At 43.1% G+C, this 20,844-nt stretch overlaps 1 protein-coding gene across 2 annotated transcripts in view; it reads left to right on the plus strand.

Annotated features, from left to right (window-relative positions):
• The window catches only part of LOC122801015 (NACHT, LRR and PYD domains-containing protein 1a-like), a 1,015,111-nt gene that overhangs the window by 134,222 nt on the left and 860,045 nt on the right, over nt 1-20,844 (plus strand). For both annotated transcript variants that reach the window (XM_044070467.1, XM_044070468.1), the window contains one exon: nt 18,411-18,455. In XM_044070467.1, the coding sequence (XP_043926402.1) occupies nt 18,411-18,455 (45 nt within the window). The remainder of the gene's footprint in view (nt 1-18,410; nt 18,456-20,844) is intronic.

A 20,844-nucleotide genomic window follows, 5' to 3' on the forward strand; every position in this document is an offset into this window, starting at 1 on the left:
TGGAGATGCTGCGCATTAGAGGGGGATGGTCAGCCCAGAAGCCTTCCTTGGATGAGTCAGTGTTTCTGGAGGCGTTTGACGTAGGCCCGTCTACCTCTTGGGAGTCCCCTCCGGCCGACCCCCTGGTAGACCTAATTACTACCAGGGCGTGGAAGGAGCCGGACACTGTAGAGCCAATCCCCAGGAGACCAGATAAGATCCTTAGTCCCCTGACAGACAAGACAGCGTGGAGTAAAGGTTCCCCGGTAGATGCCATGGTGGTGGCAGCTGCCACCAAGAAGGAACTGGCACAAGATAGTTCCTCGCCCCATCCTCCCGACAAGGAGTCTTGGACGATGGATCGCATCGGAAAGCGGATGTTTGCTTCAGCCACCTTTTCCATAAGGGCGCTGAATTACTTGGCACATGTGATTAGGCTTCAGCGGGATCTAGTAAAAGAGTACGCTGGGTCTCCCCCGGAGTCCATGTCGGCCGAGGACAAACGAACATTCTCGGCTCGCATGGCCACTCTAAAATCGATATCCAACACATCTATGCGGCTTTTCTCCCATGCCACGGAGGGGGCAGCTAAAGCCAGCGGAGCAGGCATCGCCTTACGGCGTCACGCCTGGCTCCGACTTTGTGACTTTGTGGAACCCTTCAAGGCGTCCTTCGCGAATGCTCCCTTTGATGGTTCTACGCTCTTTGGCAAGACCATCCGCGATACGCTGCTCCAGAGCAAGAAAGACGGGAAGACGTTGTCTGCCATCAGAATCCACTTCTCGGCTCCTCAAAGGTCCTTTTCCAGGAACCAGAGAGGACAAAAGAAGATGTGGTTCCGGAAATCTCAGCAGTCCCGTTACGCTCCGGACCCTTCATCCTTCAGAGGCAGGGGAGGGCAAGGTGGACGCTGGCCCAGAGGCAGAGGGGGGCCGAAGAATTTCGGGTCGAGGGAACCTTTTTCCGACTGACCCGCGCAGCAACCCTGAGGGGTTGCCCGACTGCTCCTCTCTGGAAGCAGTCGGTGGGTGTGTCTCGGAACACCTAGCACATTGGGAGTCCATCACGACAGATCTCTGGGTGCTCCGAATAATATCCAGAGGTTACTCTATCCCCTTCATAAATCTTCCCCCTCAGTTGAGACGCCTCCCCGATGTTCCACCCAGTCAGAGGCAGGTGGCAGCTTTAGAAATAAAGAAGCTGCTAAGAAAAATGGCCATCCAGCACATCCCCCCAAGCCAGTCCGGGTCGGGCAATTACTCCAGGTTCTTTTTGGTGCCAAAAAAGACGGGGGACTTAAGACCAATTCTCGACCTGTCTACATTGAACCTGTTCATTGCCAAAGAAAAATTCTGGATTGTCACTCTTCAATCTATTCTCCCCCTTCTGCAGGAGAACGACTGGATGTGCTCCATAGACCTCAAGGATGCGTACTACCACATTCTCATGGACAGGCGATCCAGGAGGTTTCTCCGCTTTCGGTTGGGGGCCAGTCATTATCAGTTCAGGGTCCTCCCTTTTGGCCTCACCACAGCCCCCAGGGTGTTCACCAAGGTCATGGCAGTTGTAGCGGCCCACCTGAGGCTTCAGGGAATTCAGGTCATTCCTTACCTGGATGACTGGCTCCTTGCTGCTCCCACCAGGCATCTACTATGCTCAGCCAGGGATTGCTTCCTGCTCTTGGCCCACCAGTTGGGGATCACTATAAATTACAAAAAATCATCCCTTCAACCTGTTCAGGTCCTGGACTGCATACTGGACTGCATTCAGTCCAAGGCCTTCTTGACATCAGACAGACTCCGCAATTTAACTCTCCACGTCTTAGCACTTCTGCAATCTCCGGCCTCACCAGCGAAATTAGTCCTGAGAGCCCTAGGGTCCATGGCAGTAGCTGTCAACCTTTCACCCCTAGCCCGCTTGAACATGAGGGTTCTTCAATGGACCATACAGGTCCAGTGGTCCATCCTTCGACATCCGTTGGACTCCCCGATTCCCCTCAGCAGAGTTTGCAGGGACTCCCTACTTTGGTGGCTCCATTCCTGAGAGCTTCGGGAAGGGTGGCCGTTTTTGATGCCTCAACCCCAAGCCATGGTGACCACGGACTCTTCTCGCCTGGGGTGGGTGGGGGCATTGCATGGGCAGAACTGTCCAAGGCACGTGGACTCAAACAGAGACCGTTCTGCATATCAATGTTCTGGAGATGAGGGCAGTGCTTCTAGCGTTGCAGGCTCTCCATGCCCTTCTTCCACCGGGGACTATTGCAATTCAGACAAACAACATGTCAGTGGTCTGGTACATCAACAAACGGGGGGGGACCAGGGTCTTACCTTCTTTGCCGAGAGGCCACAAGAGTTTGGGAGTGGGCAATATCCACCAACCGTTTTCTGCTAGCAACGCACATTCTGAGTCGGTCCAACTTTTTAGTGGACAAGCTGAGTCGAACTATCCTCTCGCCTTACGAGTGGTCTCTGAACCCCTTAGTAGCGAAACAGATCTTCCTCAAGTGGGGTCAACCATGCTGCGATCTCTTCGCATCGCCTTCGAATGCAAAGTGCAGCGAGTTTTTCGCTCTAATTCCTCTGCCGGGGGAGAGCCCCAGAGACGCTCTAGATGTTTATCGTGTTTCACTGTTGCAGTCATCACTGTAGGGTTCTTCCTGCCGGCAGGCAGCCCTCGGTCGGCCAGAATCCCAAAGTCTGGGTCCGGTGTCGGCTGTTCAGTCAGGCTCCCTGATGTCAGAGCGCCAGGAGTACAAAGCTGCCAGCCGACGCCATGTTCTCCAGTCTTTCTTGCCGTGCGGTGGAAGCAGTTCGCAAGTGCCAGTCGGCTGACTCCTGATATTTTTTCGTGCTTCAGTCCAAAGACTTACTTCTTCTTCTCAAAGCTAAGTACCCCGTTGGGGAAACTTTTTTCTTGCTCCAGTCCAATGTCAGAAAAAGTTAATAATTGTATTTCTTGTGGGAAGCAAATACCTCATAAGGATTTCCACTCTTACTGTATTCCTTGTTTAGGCCCTGACCACGACGTAGCTAGTTGTCGGTTTTGTGCTAGATTTAACCAACGGAGGTACGATTTTGCTTTTCACTACTTTGGCAGGCGATTTAATTATAAAATGTCGTCGGACACGCTTCCGACTACCAGAATTCAGAAACGACGCAAGGATAAGGACAGGCCTCCGAGGTACAAATCAGACGACGGTTTACAAGCAGAGCCAGCTCCAGGTTCGGCCATCGTCAGTGAGGCGCTTTCGCAGCCCCTGTCGTCGGCCATTTCAGAACCGATTGCCGAAACAGACTCCCACGAGGAGCCAACTAGGCCTTTGAGTACTCCAGCTGCAGGACCTTCGGACAATGCTCCCTCAGATGGGTCCGGAGCCGCTGTGCAGGTACCGGCTTCCGAGGGGGTTTTCAGGCCTACACAGCTTCTGATAAAGGCAAAGCCAAAGACAAAGGCGAAGACTCCTTCTAAATCAAAGACACCAGCCCAGGCCTCTTCTGATCCGGGACCCAAATCTCAGAAACAGCTGTTTAAAATGGCAGAGGACTTACTAACCATGATCAGGGGTTCACATCCCCCTCCAGACAAAAGGCCAAGGCAAGAATTGGATTTTGAATCCTCTGATCAGGCATCTATTTCTTCAGTGTCTTCCTCTGAACAGGAATATACTTTCCCTCCTTATGAGGATTCTGATGCTGAGGAATCCATTCCATCAGCTTCTCCCCCTGAGGATTTTTCTTTTGGGGAAACTTTACATGACATGAGGGAACATTTTCACTGGGAAGTACAGGAGTACTCTGAATCTAAGAGAAGGCTTAGGGATTTCCTTCTTCTTCCCCAACATAGACCCCTGGCTATTCCTCCTATTTTGGGTATTGTGGATGATGCCTTTTCTGAGGCTAATTTAACTCCTGACTCCTTTCCTCCAGCCCCTGCTAAGCCTGACAGATATTACAGGGTCCCTGACTCCCACCAGTTCCTTTACAAAAATCCTGCTGCTGATCCAGAAACAATTTCTCAGGGTCCTAAGGGTGTTAAGGCTGCCTCTGCCAAAAACCCTATTCAGACAGATAAGGATTCCAGAGCTTTGGAGAGATGGGGCAAAAAAGTGTTCACTTCTGCTACTTTATCTATTAGAGCTTTAAATTGCCAATTTCATTTGCTAAAATATCAGCAATTCCTGCTGTTATGAAACAAAAGCTAGGTACCATTTCTGCATGTGCAGATAATAAGGAATTACACGATTTGATGCATGCTACTGAGCAAGTAGGGAAGCATGGTTTACACTGTGGTTTTGATGCTTTAGAGGCTTCATGCAGGGCGGTTGCCACTGGCACAGTCATTAGAAGGCATGCTTGGTTAAAGGAACAAAATTTACCTGATCAAGTGAAAGCAAAGTTACTGGATGCTCCTGTTCAGCATAATGTTTTGTTTGGGTCTAAGGCTGAAGAGGTGATAAAGAAAATGGAGGATAAGGCAAAATCCATGCAAACGGTTAAGGATTTCTTACAAGTTCAGCCCCCAAGATTTAGCAGAAATTGGCCAACTAAAAATTGGTCCTTTCCCAGTTCGGACAGGCCTCAGAGGGGTAGATATAGGCGCTGCAGAGGGAGGGCCCAAGCACAGACCTCTTACAGACCTAGACAGTGGAGTGCTTCCACCCCCAGGGGTGGAGAGGACAGACCTCAATCTTATAGAAAACAGGCTCAATGACTCCCCCTGCATGGCTCCAGGAACTTCTCTCCTGGAGGCCCCTCTAGGAGGAAAACTCTCTCTTTTTCAACAAAATTGGACTTACATAACCCAAGACAAGTGGGTTCTGGATGTAGTTTCAATAGGTTACAAATTCCACTTTCATACCTTACCAAGACCAAACGGATGGCCAGACCTACCAAAATACCAATGGGCAGAGGCATTAAACCAGGTGGGTTCCCTCATGGCTATGAGGGCCATAGAACTGGTTCCACAATCAGAGACAGGGCAAGGCTTTTACTCAAGGCTCTTTCTAGTTCCCAGAAAACAAAATTCATGGAGACCCATCCTGGATCTGTCAGTTTTAAATACTTTCCTGGAGATACCAAAGTTCAAGATGCTTACTCTGCAGCAGCTCCTGCCAATGTTGAGCAAAAATGCATGGATGGTGACATTGGATTTAAAGGAGGCTTACCTACACATCCCTATCAGACAGGAGTGCAGAAAATACCTCAGGTTTAAGGCCGGCTCGAAACATTACCAATTCTCTGCGCTGCCCTTTGGCTTGTCTATTGCGCCCAGGGTCTTCACCAAGTGCCTGGCACCAGTAGTAGCTTATTGCAGACTCCAGGGAATTCAAATTTACCCTTATCTGGACGACTGCCTTATTCAAGCAGACAGCAAGGATGTCTTACTCCATCCAGCACCTGGAATTTGTTCAAAATCTACTCAAGTACCTGGGATTCACTGTGAACATAAAAAATCAAATTTGACACCCACACAACAGATAACTTTTCTGGGTGCTCTTCTAAACACAACAACCCAGATGGCATTCCTGACATCCGAAAAACAACTACAGCTGGCTTCAACTTTCAAAACCTTGGCATTAATGTCTCAGCTAACTGCAAGGAAATTCCTGCAGGCTTTGGGTTACATGGCCTTCTGCATCCTTCTCATACCAAATGCAAGACTACATATGAGAAAAATACAATGGTACCTAAAAAGTGTATGGTCCCAGCATTGCCACAGTCTATGCACACAGATTGCTGTCTTGCCTTGCCTACAAAAGGAATTCCATTGGTGGACCATGGCATGTCTTCACAACAAAGGGAAAGCCTTCAGTCTGCCTCCAGCCAGCCAAGTGTTAACCACGGACGCCTCGGATTATGCATGGGGAGCCCACTTGCAGGGGAAAGGCCTGCAAGGTTTTTGGACAGAGGATCAGAAGCACCTACATACCAATTTAAAAGAGATGTTAGCTGTACAGAATGCCCTCTTGGCTTTCAGGGATCTTCTACAGCCAGGACAACTACTGATACGGACAGACAACAGCACAGTTATGTGGTACATAAACAAGCAAGGGGGTTCACACTCCTACCCCTTTTGCAGACTAGCCATGGCTCTATGGAACACAGCTCTAGCTTGCAAAGTGGATCTACAAGCTCAGTTCCTGCCAGGGAAACAAAATATTCTGGCAGACAGCCTGAGCAGGAACCTGTCAGACCCACACGAGTGGATGCTAGACACCCAAATATTCAAGATGATTACAGAAGCCTGGGGCTGCCCGGATATAGATCTATTTGCATCCCCCCCTCAACCACCGGTTACAGATTTTTTGCACAAGAACATTTCACAAACTAGCATGGAAAGTGGATGCTCTCTCATTCAGTTGGAGAAACCTCTCGGGGTATGCCTTTCCTCCACTACCTCTTCTTCCACGGGTGTTATTAAAGATCAAACAGGACAAACCCAAGATGATTTTACTGGCCCCAAACTGGCCTCATCAATTTTGGTACTCAACACGTATGAGTCTATCCCAGGAGCCTCCTTGGATTTTACCTCAGATACCAAATCTTTTGTCCCAACACCAGGGCCAGGTTCTGCACTCTCATATCAAAACTCTCAGCCTGGCAGCTTGGCGAATTCAGGGTCTATGATTAATCCTACCCTTCCCAAACAGGTCATCGATGTCATCTTAGAAGCCAGACGGCCTAGCACTAGAAAATCTTATGCAGGTAAATGGAAGAGATTTTGCACCTGGATGCATGCTCAGGATTCGGATCCTCTCATTCCTAATATCCCATTGATTTTACATTACCTGACAGACATGCTACATAAGGGTTTATCCTTCTCCTCCATAAAAAATACATGCCTGAGCTATCTCTGCACATTACAATACAGATCCTCCAATCTTTTCGCATCCACTTCTGAAAGAATATCTCAGAGGAGCAAAGAATTTAAGGCCCCTAGGACACCACCCATACCTGCCTGAGACCTCAACTATGTTCTGGAAAAACTCACTCTGCCTCCTTTTAAGCCTGCTGCCACATCTGATATTAAGTATTTATCATGGAAGACAGCTATCCTACTGGCTTTGACTTCAGCCAGGAGAGTCTCGGAGTTACAAGCTCTCATGGCTGTGGAACCTTATATTATTTTTCACCAAGATAGGGTGTCTTTAAGGACTAATCCTACTTTCATGCCTAAAGTGGTTTCCAAAGTGGCTTTAAATCAAACTATTCACCTGCCAACTTTTTTCACTAATCCACAAAATAAGGGGGAAGGATCTTGCATTCCTTGGATGTACACAGGCAACTTTGTTTTTACCTGGACAGAACCAAGGATATCAGGAAAACAGAGCAACTGTTTGTTTCTTATGCAACAAATTCTCAAGGCAAAGCTATTTCAAAACAGACAATTTCTAAATGGATTGCTCATGGAATCAGATTTTGTTACTCTCATCATGGAAAGCAAATCCCAGGAAAAATTAGGACTCACTCTACCAGAGCTGCTGCTACTTCAGCTGCCTTTCTCAGGGGAGTACCTACCAAAGATATTTTGGAAGCTGCAACTTGGAGTTCAGTGCATACTTTCTCTAAGCACTATAATCTCCCTCTTTACTCTAAGTCTAGGGCAGTCTTTGCTTCTGCAGTCTTGTAGGACCTTCTAGCCGCCCCTCCTACTCTATAACCACCACCCTTTATCTCAGATTTGGGATTCAACCCTACAGTGATGACTGCAACAGTGAAACACGACGAACATAGTACAGTTGTGTACACTTACCATAAATGTAGATGTTCGAGTGTCTTCACTGTTGCAGTCTGGGTTACCCACCCTCCTGTCCCGTCTTATACTTTCATTAGTGTGGTTTCCTACTTCACCCTTTTTCTGAGGTGTATTTGCTACAGAGTATGGGGTTTGTTGTATGTTACATTTTTGTTTTACAATTAGCCTTCACTTTTGGGCACCTGACATCTGGGGCAAGAAAAACTGGAGAACATGGCGTTGGCTGGCAGCTTTGTACTCCTGGCGCTCTGACGTCAGGGAGCATGACTGAACAGCCGACGCCAGACCCAGACTTTGGGATTCTGGCCGACCGAGGGCTGCCTGCCGGCAGGAAGAACCCTACAGTGATGACTGCAACAGTGAAGACACTCGAACATCTACATTTATGGTAAGTGTACACAACTTTACTTTCATGCTTGGCCATCCGATCTTCTCTATGTTTATTCTCCTCCGTTAATGACAAAATTCTTACAGAAAGCCCGTCGGTTGGGGAGCAAGGTTATCCTCATAGCCCCGTTCTGGCCTCGTCAAACCTGGTTCCCGTACCTACGGTCTCATCTCATAGCTCCTCTTTGGATCTTGGATCCCATTCCGGATCTGATCTCTCATTCTTCTGGATTAAAAACTCTGAATCTGGATGACCTCAAGCTCACGGCTTGGTTGATCCAGTTCCGTTAGTGGCTAGGTCTCCCGGTATCTCATCCGCAGTTAAATCCATCCTGGTGGCGGCGCATAAGCCTTCTACCAGAAAGTCTACAACAGTAAATGGAAACTTTTTTCCATCTGGGCCTGGCATAGGAATCTGGACCCTTTTACGGCTCCCATTCCAGCAGTACTTGAATTTCTATCTCACATTTTCCATCAAGGGGCCAGTTCTTCTACTGTGAAGGTTCAAATGGTGGTCATTTCCCACTTCCACATTGGGGACAATCTTGGTCCTTTAGCTTCCACTAAGATCTGTAAGACTTTCTTAAAGGGCACCTTTCTTTTAAGATCTTCTGTCAAGAATGCGGTTCCTCCATGGGACCTAACCTTAGTCCTTCAGGCTCTAACTGGTCCACCCTTTGAGCCTGCAGCTTCTGTTGATTTAAAGTTCTTGTCTTGGAAAACTGCCTTCTTAATTGCTATTATCTCAGCTAGAAGGGTATCTGAGCTTCAGGCCCTTTGTACTAAACCCCCCCGTATCTTGTCTTCCATAAGGACAGAGTATCTCTCAGGACTAATCCTTCCTTCTTATCTAAAGTGGCTTCCGAGGCTAACATCAACCAAGCCATTAACCTGCCTGTTTTCTTCCCTAACTATCAGAACAAGGGGGAGTACAGACTGCATTCATTAGATGTGCATAGACAATTGCGCTTTTACTTGCGCAGAACAGCTGCTTCTCGCAAGTCAGAGCAGCTCTTTGTTTCCTTTGCTAAGCCATCCTTGGGTAATCCAGTAACGAAGGTGACTCTAGCTAGATGGATATCTCACTGCATTTTGCTCACATACAAAATTTCTGGTCGGCCAGAGCCCTTGGGGGTTCATGCTCATTCTACCCGTTCTATGGTTACCTCTGCTGCGTTTTGGTCAAGAGTTCCCTTAGATGACATCTGTTCTGCGGCTTCTTGGGTTTCTTCTCATACCTTTATTTCGCATTATAAATTAGATCTGATATCCAGAGGGAGGGCGGCCTTTGGCTCTGCAGTGCTCCGGAATATTCTTCCTTGAGGACCTCCCAAGTTTTTTGGTAGCTGGGGACTCTGTCCCACAGGTTGCTGATCAAATGAAGTTAACTACTTCAGATAAAGAAGTTATGTATTCACCATAACGCTCCATCTGAGTAGGTAACTTCATTTTTCAGCAACCGACCCCCCCCCCTTTCCCCTAACCTGGCTTTCGTTACCTGAATGATAGAATGATTCAGTCCTGGTATGCATCAGGTTAGGATGTTCAGGTATTGTTTGTCTTGGTGTTGTCTGGTAATTGGGCAAACTCGATCTGAGGATTGGAGGGAGGTAGCAGGGTATTATGGGTAAGGGGAGGAGCTTGGAGCTCGGACCTCTAGCTTGGAAAACTGCCGGCTCGGATCCAGGACGGATCCGATACCCACAGGTTGCTGACAAATGAAGTTACCTACTCAGATGGAACGTTATAGTGAGTACATAACTTCTTTTTATGCAAATATATCAGAAATGGAGTGCCATCTGCAAATATAGTTTGTAGCCAAATGGAGATCACATCTGCTTGAACAAAAGTTACACTGATAGTTTGGGTCTGTCTGCTATGGTTGCAGAGATATTAATACTTGTTTGCATAATTATATAAGTAAATGTATACATTATTTATTAAATGTAAAGTTATTATTATGTCTAGCTGACATATTAACATTACTTTTGTTAAGAAGAGTGTGTGCTGAATAATTTTCATATTTTAACGTTTTTGTACTTTTATCACTTTTGAGATGTACACATTTGTTTACAGCTAAGTTGAAAAAATGCATTCTCAGAATTTTAGCACAGGTGAAGGCTGTCCAGGCAGGAACTCTTCAGGTGTCAGGAGGTGTGAATTTCCACTCAGACATGGTGTAAATGAGTTGAGGATAAAGACAAAGAGAAAGAAACTGCAAAAGTGAAGGACTGTTTTCTTGAAAGTAAGACTCATGAGAAGGGCATCAAGAGGCCCAGGAAGTGGTCCTCAGACTCCACAGCCTCAGATTTGGTCACCTTCTCCACATTGCCGTCAGCTCCAGTTGCCAGTTATACAACATTGATCCAGAGAATCCTCAGTTGTTTCTTCCAGATATGTTGTCGAGGAGCCTCACTGAAACTGACATCAACAGAATGATGCTGAGATTCCTTCTGACCCCAGTATAGTTGGGGGTTCCCTTGGCTCCATCTACCAACTCAATCCATAGAATTTATCGGATGCCATCTAGACACCGCAGCACAAATAATCATCCTGCCACAATACAGGATTCTCTCCATGTGAGAGTCAGCAAACCAAGTACTGTCCAACCAAACTTCTAGGACTTATGGCATCAGCATCAGTTTAACTCATCTGTCCAAATTCCACATGAGGGTTTGTCAGTAGACCGTTTTGGTTCAATGGTCACAACTTTAACACCCCCTCAGCACCATGATAACTCGCATCAAATGGTGGATCTCATCCACTGACTTGTTAGCAGGATGTCACTATCTCTTCCTATAGCTGTAGTTACCACAGACGCGTCCTTTTTAGGTTGGGGAAGCATTACAAAGAGAAGAGTGTACAAGGTGCTTGGATACCGTTAGATGCTAGCCTTCACATGATTGTCCTGGAAATGAGAGCAGTCCTTTTGGCATTGCAGGCATTTCAAGACACTCTTCCGGTAGGTGTGATCTCAATTTAGACAGACAATACATTGGTGGTCTGGCACATCAACAAGCAGGGGAGAACGAGGTCCTACCCATTACGTTGAGAAGCCATGAGGGGGTGGCAATGTCTTCCCGCCACTTTCTTCTGGCAATAGATATCCCAGGGACTTCTGGTGTACAAGCAGACAGATTAAGCAGGCACATTCTTTTGCCTCATGAGTGATCTCATAATCAGACAATTGTGACTGAAATCTTCCATCGCTAGAGCCAACCTTGCTGTGACCTGTTTGCGTCCTACCTGAAAAATAAGTGCAGCAGTTATTTTGCCCTAATCCCTCCTCAAGGTCAGTCACTGAGGGACACTCTGATTTACAGTTGGCCCCTGGTTCTCCTTTATGCCTTCCCTCCTTTTCCCTTGATTATGAAGTTCAGTCAGAAAGCCAGAATGTGCAAGGCAAAAGTGATCCTCATTGCCCCTTATTGGCCTCAACAAGTCGGATTTCTGTACCTCTGGTCTCATCTCTTACAGCTGCAGACTCTGGCTTACAGTCCAGACCTTATCTCCCATCCATCCAGGCATCCTGTCCTGGACCTAGAGACCCTGAAATTAACCCCTTGGTTGCTCCATTTCTAGCAATGGCCAGGTATCCCAGGTTTTTGGAAAATGTAGTTCATATCCTTACTGCGTCACAAAAGTCCAGCCCCAGGAGAGTATACCAAAGCAAATGGAAAAGATTTTCCTGTTGGGCAACATAGAAAGGTTTGGATTCCTTTTCTGCACCTCTTTCCTCCATTATAGAATTCCTTTCCAAATTGTTTCAAAAAGTGTTTTTTTTCAACTTGCAGCCATTTAAAATTTTCACATAGATCATAATGAGACTTCCATAGCATTATTAAAGGTAACTGAAGCCTTTCTTCAAGGAGCATTCCTTCTTGCATCCCTCCCATACAAGAAACCTTTCCTGTATGGGTTATTACAGTGATGCTTCAATGTTTCCAAGTTCTTATACAACCTCCCTTTGAACCAGCAACTTCTGTGGATTTAAAATTCTTGACATGGAAAACAATCTTTTGGTAGCAGTCACTTTTGCTAAGAGAATTTCAGAACTACAGGCTTTCTCATGTAAACCACCATATTTGTTTTTTCATAAAGATAGGGAGTTCCTGTAAACCAAACCCTTCCTTTATTCTCATGCTGGCATCCAAATTCAGCACAGATCAATCCATTGATTTACCTGTTTTCTTTCCAAAATTTTCCACAAAGGAAAGTATGCATTGCACTTACTTGATGTTCATAGACAGCTTAGGTTCTAGTTCCATAAAACAAAATTTCAGAAAATCAGAGCAGTTATTCATTGCCTTATACAAGTCAAAACTGGGGGCAGGGTGTCTCAAAAGTCACTTTCTCAAGGTGGCTATCATGCTTATTTCATTTGTTGTTGACAAGTTGGGTTTATCCCTTTCTAAAAAAACAACAACAGCTGATTCGACAAGAGCAGAGACAACTTCCCCGGTTTTTCAGTCTCAGTTTCTGATTGATGAGACTTGTGCAGCTGCTAATTGGACTACAGTATATACTTTTGTGTCTCACTATAAACCGGATGTACAGTCCAGAGCTTGCTCCTCCTTTGGCTGTACTGTTCTCGGGAACATCCTTCCTTAATTTCATCCAGGAGGGAATCTGCCAGATTTGTTGAATCAGATAAAAATGGACAGCATTGGATATGAAAGCTATGTACTCACCAGAACAGTAGATGTGTGTTGCCCTAGTTTCATCTGGTTCAACATCCCATTTTCTTTCCCTCTTCGAAGTTGTCAACTACAGTTCATTGAAGAATGGGTAGTCTCTGCGGTAGTTTCTGTATCTCTAACCTCAACTAGTTGGTTCCTTCAGTATTTTACTGAACCCTTTATCTTACCTTTTTTCCCTGCTGGTTCCTGTTTTATTTAACTGCAGCCTTATTACTACAGATATTCCTGTATTGAGCAAACTCGATCTCTGGTAATTTGAGGTTGCTAAGGGAATTATGGGTAGAGGAAATATCAGAGCCCTGGATTTGAAGGTTTAAAGGTGCCAAGGCCAGATTCGAGATTTACCAGAGTACCATTCATTGAACTAGAGGGAAGTAAAACAAAACAGATCTATCATTATGGCGAATACATAACTTTTCTTTTCTTTTCTTGAAGCTCAATGAACACTCCTTGTACATTGTTGGAGGAGTTGGGTATGAACTCTTATTTTTTAAGGTTAAAAGGAAGACTAGTTAAAGGTTTTCTTGAGAAAGATCTTGAAACAGACTACTGTGCAAGTATGTCTGGCATTTTTGGTTTGAGTGCTGTGGCAAGAAGGACTCACATACTGGATGGGAGCCATTTTCACCAGTAAAAGCATCTAGATTCATAGAAAAAAAAAATACTGTATTTATTAAATGGTTCCATTGCTAGTACTGTTCATGAAGGATTCAGTGTCTGTTCGCAAGAAGAGAGCTGTGTGGATTTCTACCCTGTTTGTAGGTGATAGGCTACACCACTCTCTCCAGTGCAGGTCCTTTTTAGAAAATTATATGACCTTGTAGTGTCTTTTTTATGAAAGGTAAAAATTTTCAGGCATTCCATTCTGAAGCCCAAAAGAAACACTCAAGTTAAACTGCTAGTCATAACAAAAATATGTGTAATACTGACACGTTCCTTTCTGTGAAGAGCGTGAAGATTTTCATTGCCATAGAAACCCAGTTTAAGACTTCAGGTAGCATCCCACAGATTCAACGATTTAATGACCATCATAATTTCAGAACAGATAGAGGGGAGGCTTCTTCTTTGTCATTTATAGTATCTCTATTGCCAGAGTGTTAAGACACCAACTTAAACAAAGAAATAGTGGAACTAATTTCCACTAACTAGTCTTTTAACCATATCGTGTCTGTGATCCCCATCACGAACATGATAAATTCCTCAAAAAGAAACAAATGTAAGGGACAAGGAGTAAACCGTTATGTTAGATGTAAGTTACCCAGATATCATCTAGGATAACTGCACCATCAGCATTGAGTACATGCATTTTTTGTAATTTTATTAATGCTGATCAGTAAACATGTATTTAAAAACCCAGCTGAGGCAGTAATATTTTTGATATTATTCTAGCCAATACTGCAACTATCAATTTCCCACAGATACCCAATTTTATCACATCACTTTTATTTTAAATTACCTGTGGTGGTGTGTTTTCTTTACATACGACAAACCTTGTCCAAAAGCCTTCAGCATTCCATGACTTTCCATTCCAGGTAAAAAGAGATTAATGACACTCTTGCTGCCATAAACTGGAATCTTTCCCTAACTGCTGTGAAAGTGCTGAAAATTCCATTTCTCTATATTCCATCTTGTATGACAGCATCTCCAAACAAATTACCGTAGAGTACAAGTGTGGGAATGTTCTGGAATAAATCCTGCCGGAATTTTAAGTTAAATACATTATATAAAAGGGGAAACAAAAAGGATCCATATTGTCTGCAAATATTACCTCGCATTGTGATAAACAAAAAACAGAATGAGTGCAGTATAGGAAAAATTAACAAAATTAATTTGGCAGACCAGGGCTGTCTGTAATCCTAACCTGGTAGCCTAGTATCCTAGTAGGCTGAATTGAGCTACCAGGTTTTATATAACTCTACTTGAAAAATTAAAAGTAGAAACCAGGAGTTTTGTGCTGTGGAGTCCAGTTACACTTTCTTGTCAAACTCACAAGGTAGTACTGATGTTGTATCCAACATGTACAGTACCAACTTTAGGTCACCAGAATGTAAATCTGGTCCTCTTCTTGCTTATGTTTTTATATGGTAAAGTGCTGTACATATCTCTTAACCTAAATGTGATAATCCTATACAGAATTTAAAATATGAGCTTATTGGGCCCTGATATTATCTCCATTCATCTTTGCCATAGAATGTAACTTGGCATTCCCCTGTATATGATTATGAGAATGTCCGTCTCCATAGGTATTATCCCTCACTTGTAGCACCATGTGGTAGCAGTGCCAAGTTACAAGGTGGGTAGAGGAATTTCAATACTGGACACCAGTAGTTGCAGACCCATAAAACTCATGTGTATTCTATACCAGTGTTTTTCAACTTCCAATCTGGCAGAAATTTCTCACTGGTTCTTGAAAGAGTTATTGCTGCATATATGCCTTGACAGAGCCAGATGCAGCACTAGGCGACCAAGGCAGTCATCTAGTGCCCACTGGCTGGGAGGGGGGCGCTGGCCGGGAGAGTTATTTTTTAATTAAAAAAAAGTTTTTTTTATTTTTTTGCTAAGGGCATTCTTCTTAAAGAAGAATGCCCTTTGCACGTGGTTGTAGAGATGTTACAAGTGTGTGCAACCTGTTCTCGTTTTCTGTGTGGGTGTGACCTGCTATTTATGTCTTCGTCTTCCGAGCACGTGGAATTTGAATACCAGAAGACATTTGTATTACAGACCACGAATGGACAAGCGAGAGGTAGGTGTGTGTGTGTGTGTGTGTGTGTGTGAATAAGAAGTAGGTAGGTAGGAATGTGTGTGTGTGTGTGTGTGTGTGTGTGTGTGTGTGTGTGTGTGTGTTGTGTAAAAAGTGGAAGGGAGGTGTCTGTCAACTGTCGACATTTTTGCCTCATATTTTTAGTCTGTTCCTCATAAAATTTGTGTTTTTTTGTGGGGGGAGGGGTTATTGTGGCAAATCTGTAAGGACAGAATTCACTAAATAATGACAGGCATTTGACTTTCAGACTTCATATCCTTCAGAAAATTCAAGATAACAAAATATCTTTTATTCTAGCAACTCTATAAGTTTGTGACAGCAATATTTAAAGTTTGTTCCTGTTTTGGGGGCTTTGTCCCTCCATTATTTTTAGCTTTGGCCAGATTTTTTGAGCTAAGAGGTTGAGAGGTATGGTGTGTGTGTGTGTGTGTGTGTGTGTGTGTGTGTGTGTGTGTGTGTGTGTGTGTGTGTGTGTGTGTGTGTGAGGTAGGTAGGTTTTTGTGTATGTGTGTGTGTGTGTGTAATAGGGAAGGAGGGTGGTAGGTAGGTGTATACCTCTTAACTGTCACTGATTTTCAGGGGCATCCCTGATTTTGACTGAAATTTTAGCTCTGTCCCTCTTAATCCCACCTAAAAGTGGTGACTTTTGGAGAAAAGATGATGAATTACACTTAGAAAAATGCATATTCACTCATGTTCTGTTATTTTGTCTGTGTCCCTGATTATTCTGGATTTGTCCTTGATTCTGTCGGGATTTGTCCCTTTTTGCTTGAGTGCTTTGGGTAGGGGTGTGTGTGTGTGTGTGTGTGTGTGTGTGTGTGTGTGTGTGTGTGTGTGTGTGTGTGTGTGTGTGTGTGAGGTAGGTTGGTAACATACCGCTCAACTGTCCGGATTTTTGCAGAATGTCCAGATTTTTGTCCCATATTTTTTGTATGTTCCTCATAAACAGGACTGAAGTTTCAGACTTCATATCCTGGCAATGATTTATCAGCATTTCTCACTTAGTATACTTGATTTCTGCGGTCACACTGTGTGTCTGTATTTTTCTCAATTGGTGGGATTACTACATTGGCATATAGTGCTCAAACAGTGAGTATTTTAATTTGTTCCTTATAAATAATGTTTTTTATTTCTGCCTTATCGGTCCCTGAAATAATTATCCTATTTTCACCAGTCCCCAAGTGTAAAAAGGTTGAAAACCACTGGTCTGTGCAAAGTAACAGGGAATGTCATGATGAGGTTGGTATGGAATGACACTGGATATATGTCATTTTTTTTTTATGTCAACCAGTATGGCTTTGTGAAAACCAGGTTGTGCCTTTTAAAGCTTGTCACTTTTTTGAATGTTTCACAGGACTTACTGTATATACTGCATATCTGGATCTTAACAAAACATTTGATACTATCTCCTTTGCTTGAAGCATAAATGGATGGAAAATTGGCTTTCATGTAGTATACAGTGGATTAGAGCAGGTGAGCAGCAGTTAGATCTAGTTCTTGGTTAGTAGACTGCATACGGGAGCATTATACTCTCTAACTGTGTGGATTACAGAAGTGCATATAGGGCTAAGAATGAGTGGCAAGTCATCCCCTTGAGCTTAAAATGTGCCACCCTGTAGGCTTTGCAGACATCTTTGATGTTAGTTGATTGAAGCTGACTTTTTGCACCTGTCAGCGTAGTAGATAACTATGACTACTTTCTTACAAAAAGACACTCTAGTTCACTTTCTAAAATGAAGTACTTGGGTACTGTTTTCATACAAGGTATGAATGTTATCCAGCCCTTTCTTTATGAAATAGGCATCTATTGGGAAAAGATAATGACATAGCTTGCAGTTTGTGGCAGACTTGATAAGCCATTTCTGAAAAGAAGATGCTAGAGTAGTATCTAAGAACAGAGCTGTATGGTAACTTGCATTTAACTTGTTGCATTTCAGAATATTTTAGAAATGTATCTGTATGGGGGTATGACAATTCTCAGCTTGAAAAATCTGTGATTCAACTTGGGGAGTAATGCATGGAGGGTTGGACGATTTTTTTGTCACTCCCAATTTGTATCAGTCTGTGAGATAGCTCTAATAAGCATGAAGATGTGGAGGGGTGCAGTACTATAACAAAAAGTAGGCCAAGCTTCATTGCAGTCACTTTTTCCAATTTAAGATCCATTCAGTTAAATGTTTTTTGGTTAAGTGTTATGTTTCACATGTATGAATAGTTAAATGCATTTGGCATATGAATAATTAAAATGTTTTTGAAACTCTTGTGTTATCACTAAATGTATGTTATGTAGTCTTCCTACTTGTAATTCACCAAGTACTTATTTTAAGGCCTGTGTGCCTGACTGAAGTGTAAAACTTGGCACCAGCTAGTGCTGAAACAAGCAGAACCTGGACTAGATTATTCTCTTTATACCTTAAGCTGCAGTAGCCTTCATGCTTCTCATATTTCTTATGAGGGAGGTGATAGGGATAAGGGTGGGCTTACTCTGCCTGTTATGTTAGAAAAGATAAGTACTGTTCATTTAAACAAAATTTCAGTGAGCTTTTGAATTGCATATGATCTCTACATATCCATTATTTTAACCTGATTGAAGTGGTTTGTCTTCAAAAACTAACTCGGCTAGCGGTATTTCATTTATTTTTGATCATCCAGAAGGCATTCCATTTCTTTTAGATAAAAAGCCAAAGTGCCATGTCACTGCAAGAGTGTATTCTTCTCTAAACAATTATAATTTTTTTAGTGTACAGCTGCTGTTACTGTTACTGTTGTCACTCCACAAATCTGACTTTGATAAATATTTATTTTATTCTGTTTATTTTTCTGTCCAGAGGGATCAACCCTGAATGGATGTATAGAAGAAAATGAAAGCTCAGGTCTGTATATTTTTTATTTCGATAAAAAATCACAAAGAGACTGAAGGTTTACTAAAAGTTCGAATTCATGTTTTACATAATTAGAACGCAGCTTCCATGAAGACTATTTTCTGTGAGTGTTCAATCAACAACGGCATGGAATATATATATGCATGCTCTAGTAAATGGAAAGCATGTTGCCAAGTGCAGTGTTTTCATGTGGCAGACCCTGGTGTGGAGTTTGTGTGTGATAAAACTTACTGAGGAAGTATAGTGTACAGCCTGGGGCAGTTAAAAGATGCTCATTAAGTGGGCCATTTTTTATTACATTGAAGAGGGAAGTGCTCAATCAGTTTGTTTCTGTTAAGATAATTGCAACTGTAAAGGTTGTTAAGCATAGCAAAGTAAGTAATTTAATTTAAACTGTACCAGCTCTGGCTTAACACATGTGAGTATGCATTACATGCTTTAAGGGAAAAAAGATCATTTTAAGATATGTAATTTTTTTCCTACCAGAAAAACATAACTTGTTCAAAAGCAGGGAAATAGAATGTTATGGTCATCTTTCCCTCACTACCTCACTTACCACAACTCATACATTGTGTTTCTGTAGTCTTTTACCCTAATAAAATCTACTTATGAAATTGTAGGAGCATGGACATTGCTATATCCCTGGTGCTCTAACAAAGCGTTTGGTCACAAGGCTCCAGGTAAGACCAAGCACACCAACTGACTGGAATGCATACAATAGACTTTGAACAGTGAATGGATGAGAAATTCTGGTTAGACTGTTATAGAAAATTTGTTAGTTATCGTTAAAGTTGAAGAACACATAGGAAAGCTTACATTGATATTTAAAGCCGTGAAAATGTGCTTCTTTTTGAATGTCTGAGGCTTTAGGACATAGGTGAGAAATTTAGGTTGCAAAGATAGATGCACAACAAGCCTCAGATCCACACACTGCCTGCCATCACATATTCTCTGGAAAGACTTCCAAGATGAATGAGGAATTGAAAATATATGTTCATGTAATAAAGCGTTGGAATCCAGTATGGGTCCTGTTAAACATGATGTGGCAGTAGGTAGGTTCAGTAGACCCAGTGTCCTTTGCCAATAGACGTATACACTTTAAAATGTAAAAAACCCATTTAAGTTTATTGTTATAACTGGGCAAAATATTGATTAAGGAGTTTCTGCAGTCAAGAAGTATGGGAAAAAGATGCATAGTCTAAAATATGCATTACATATTGTTTCCTAAAACACTCAGTAGGTATTGCAATCTTAACTCTTTACCTGTGTGTCAGTTATCAGGGCACAATGGGAAATTACCAGAACAGAGTGTGCTGAGATGTTTATTTTTTAATCAGTAGGTCTGATTTTAAAGTAAAAAAAAAACAATTGGGACAATTTACGTGTAATTATTTCATTAGCAGCTTAATTTTAACACTAAAATAGTTTCTGTCTAGCTTCCCATTAAAATAAATGGATGTAAAAACTTAGATGTGAGATGTTAGGATGTTCATTAGCATTCTGTCACCCTTCCCCTTTAGCAACTGGTCATGGTTAGCCATACATATCCTGTTAGGTTCTGCCTTAGCTGTGAGTTTCATTCATCTTTTGTTGTAAAAAAATATATATTTAGCCAAAAACGGAAAGACATGCTCAGCTTCTAGGGATGGTGATCTAGATTCTGGCCTGCTGCAATCTGTAAAACTTTAAATCCAAAGTGTAGCTATCAACTTCTGGCCAAGTTCTTTTTGAAGAATAGAGCTAAAAGAGTGACTTTCTACCAGATATAAGTATTTTTGTGGCTTTCCCACTGTTATTAAGCTAGCGACTGCATTTCGCCTGTTTTACTGCTACTTTAAGTGATTACTGCATTTTACACTGTTTATTGCACTTTAAGTTACTAATTGTTGCAAATTGTTTCTGTAGGCTACACACTAAAGTGCGCTAGCCGATTTACAGCATTTATAGCATTTACTGTCTGTTTTTTTCCTTATTTCTGTAATAAAACAAAAAAATCTCTTGTTTTCCCGCCTTACTGAACTAGAGTAGTCCAGTTTCAGAGTTGCTGATCCCTGGGCCTTGTTTATAGTTCCTGATGTTCTTCATCTCACATTGCTGCAGTCCTTACTTATGGGGTAGTCCGCTGTCCTCGGTCGGCCCGAATACCAAAGTATTAGGCTGACGTCGGTCATGGGCGCCTAGATCTGACATTAGAGCGTCAGGGTATAAAGGCGCATGACCGACGTCATATCCTCAGTCTTTTTTGCCGCATGGTCCGATGCAGAAGCAGAGTTGCAAGTGCCATTCGGCGTTCTGAAATATTTCGTTTTCGGAGTTTCAGACCGATACCAAGTTGGGCTAAGTACCCCGTTGGGGAATATTTTTGTTTTTTCTTGCCTCA

This window comes from Protopterus annectens, chromosome 4.part1 (genome assembly GCF_019279795.1).
Source record: "Protopterus annectens isolate FY-2018-M chromosome 4.part1, PAN1.0, whole genome shotgun sequence".
Taxonomy (NCBI): Eukaryota; Metazoa; Chordata; order Ceratodontiformes; family Protopteridae; genus Protopterus; species Protopterus annectens.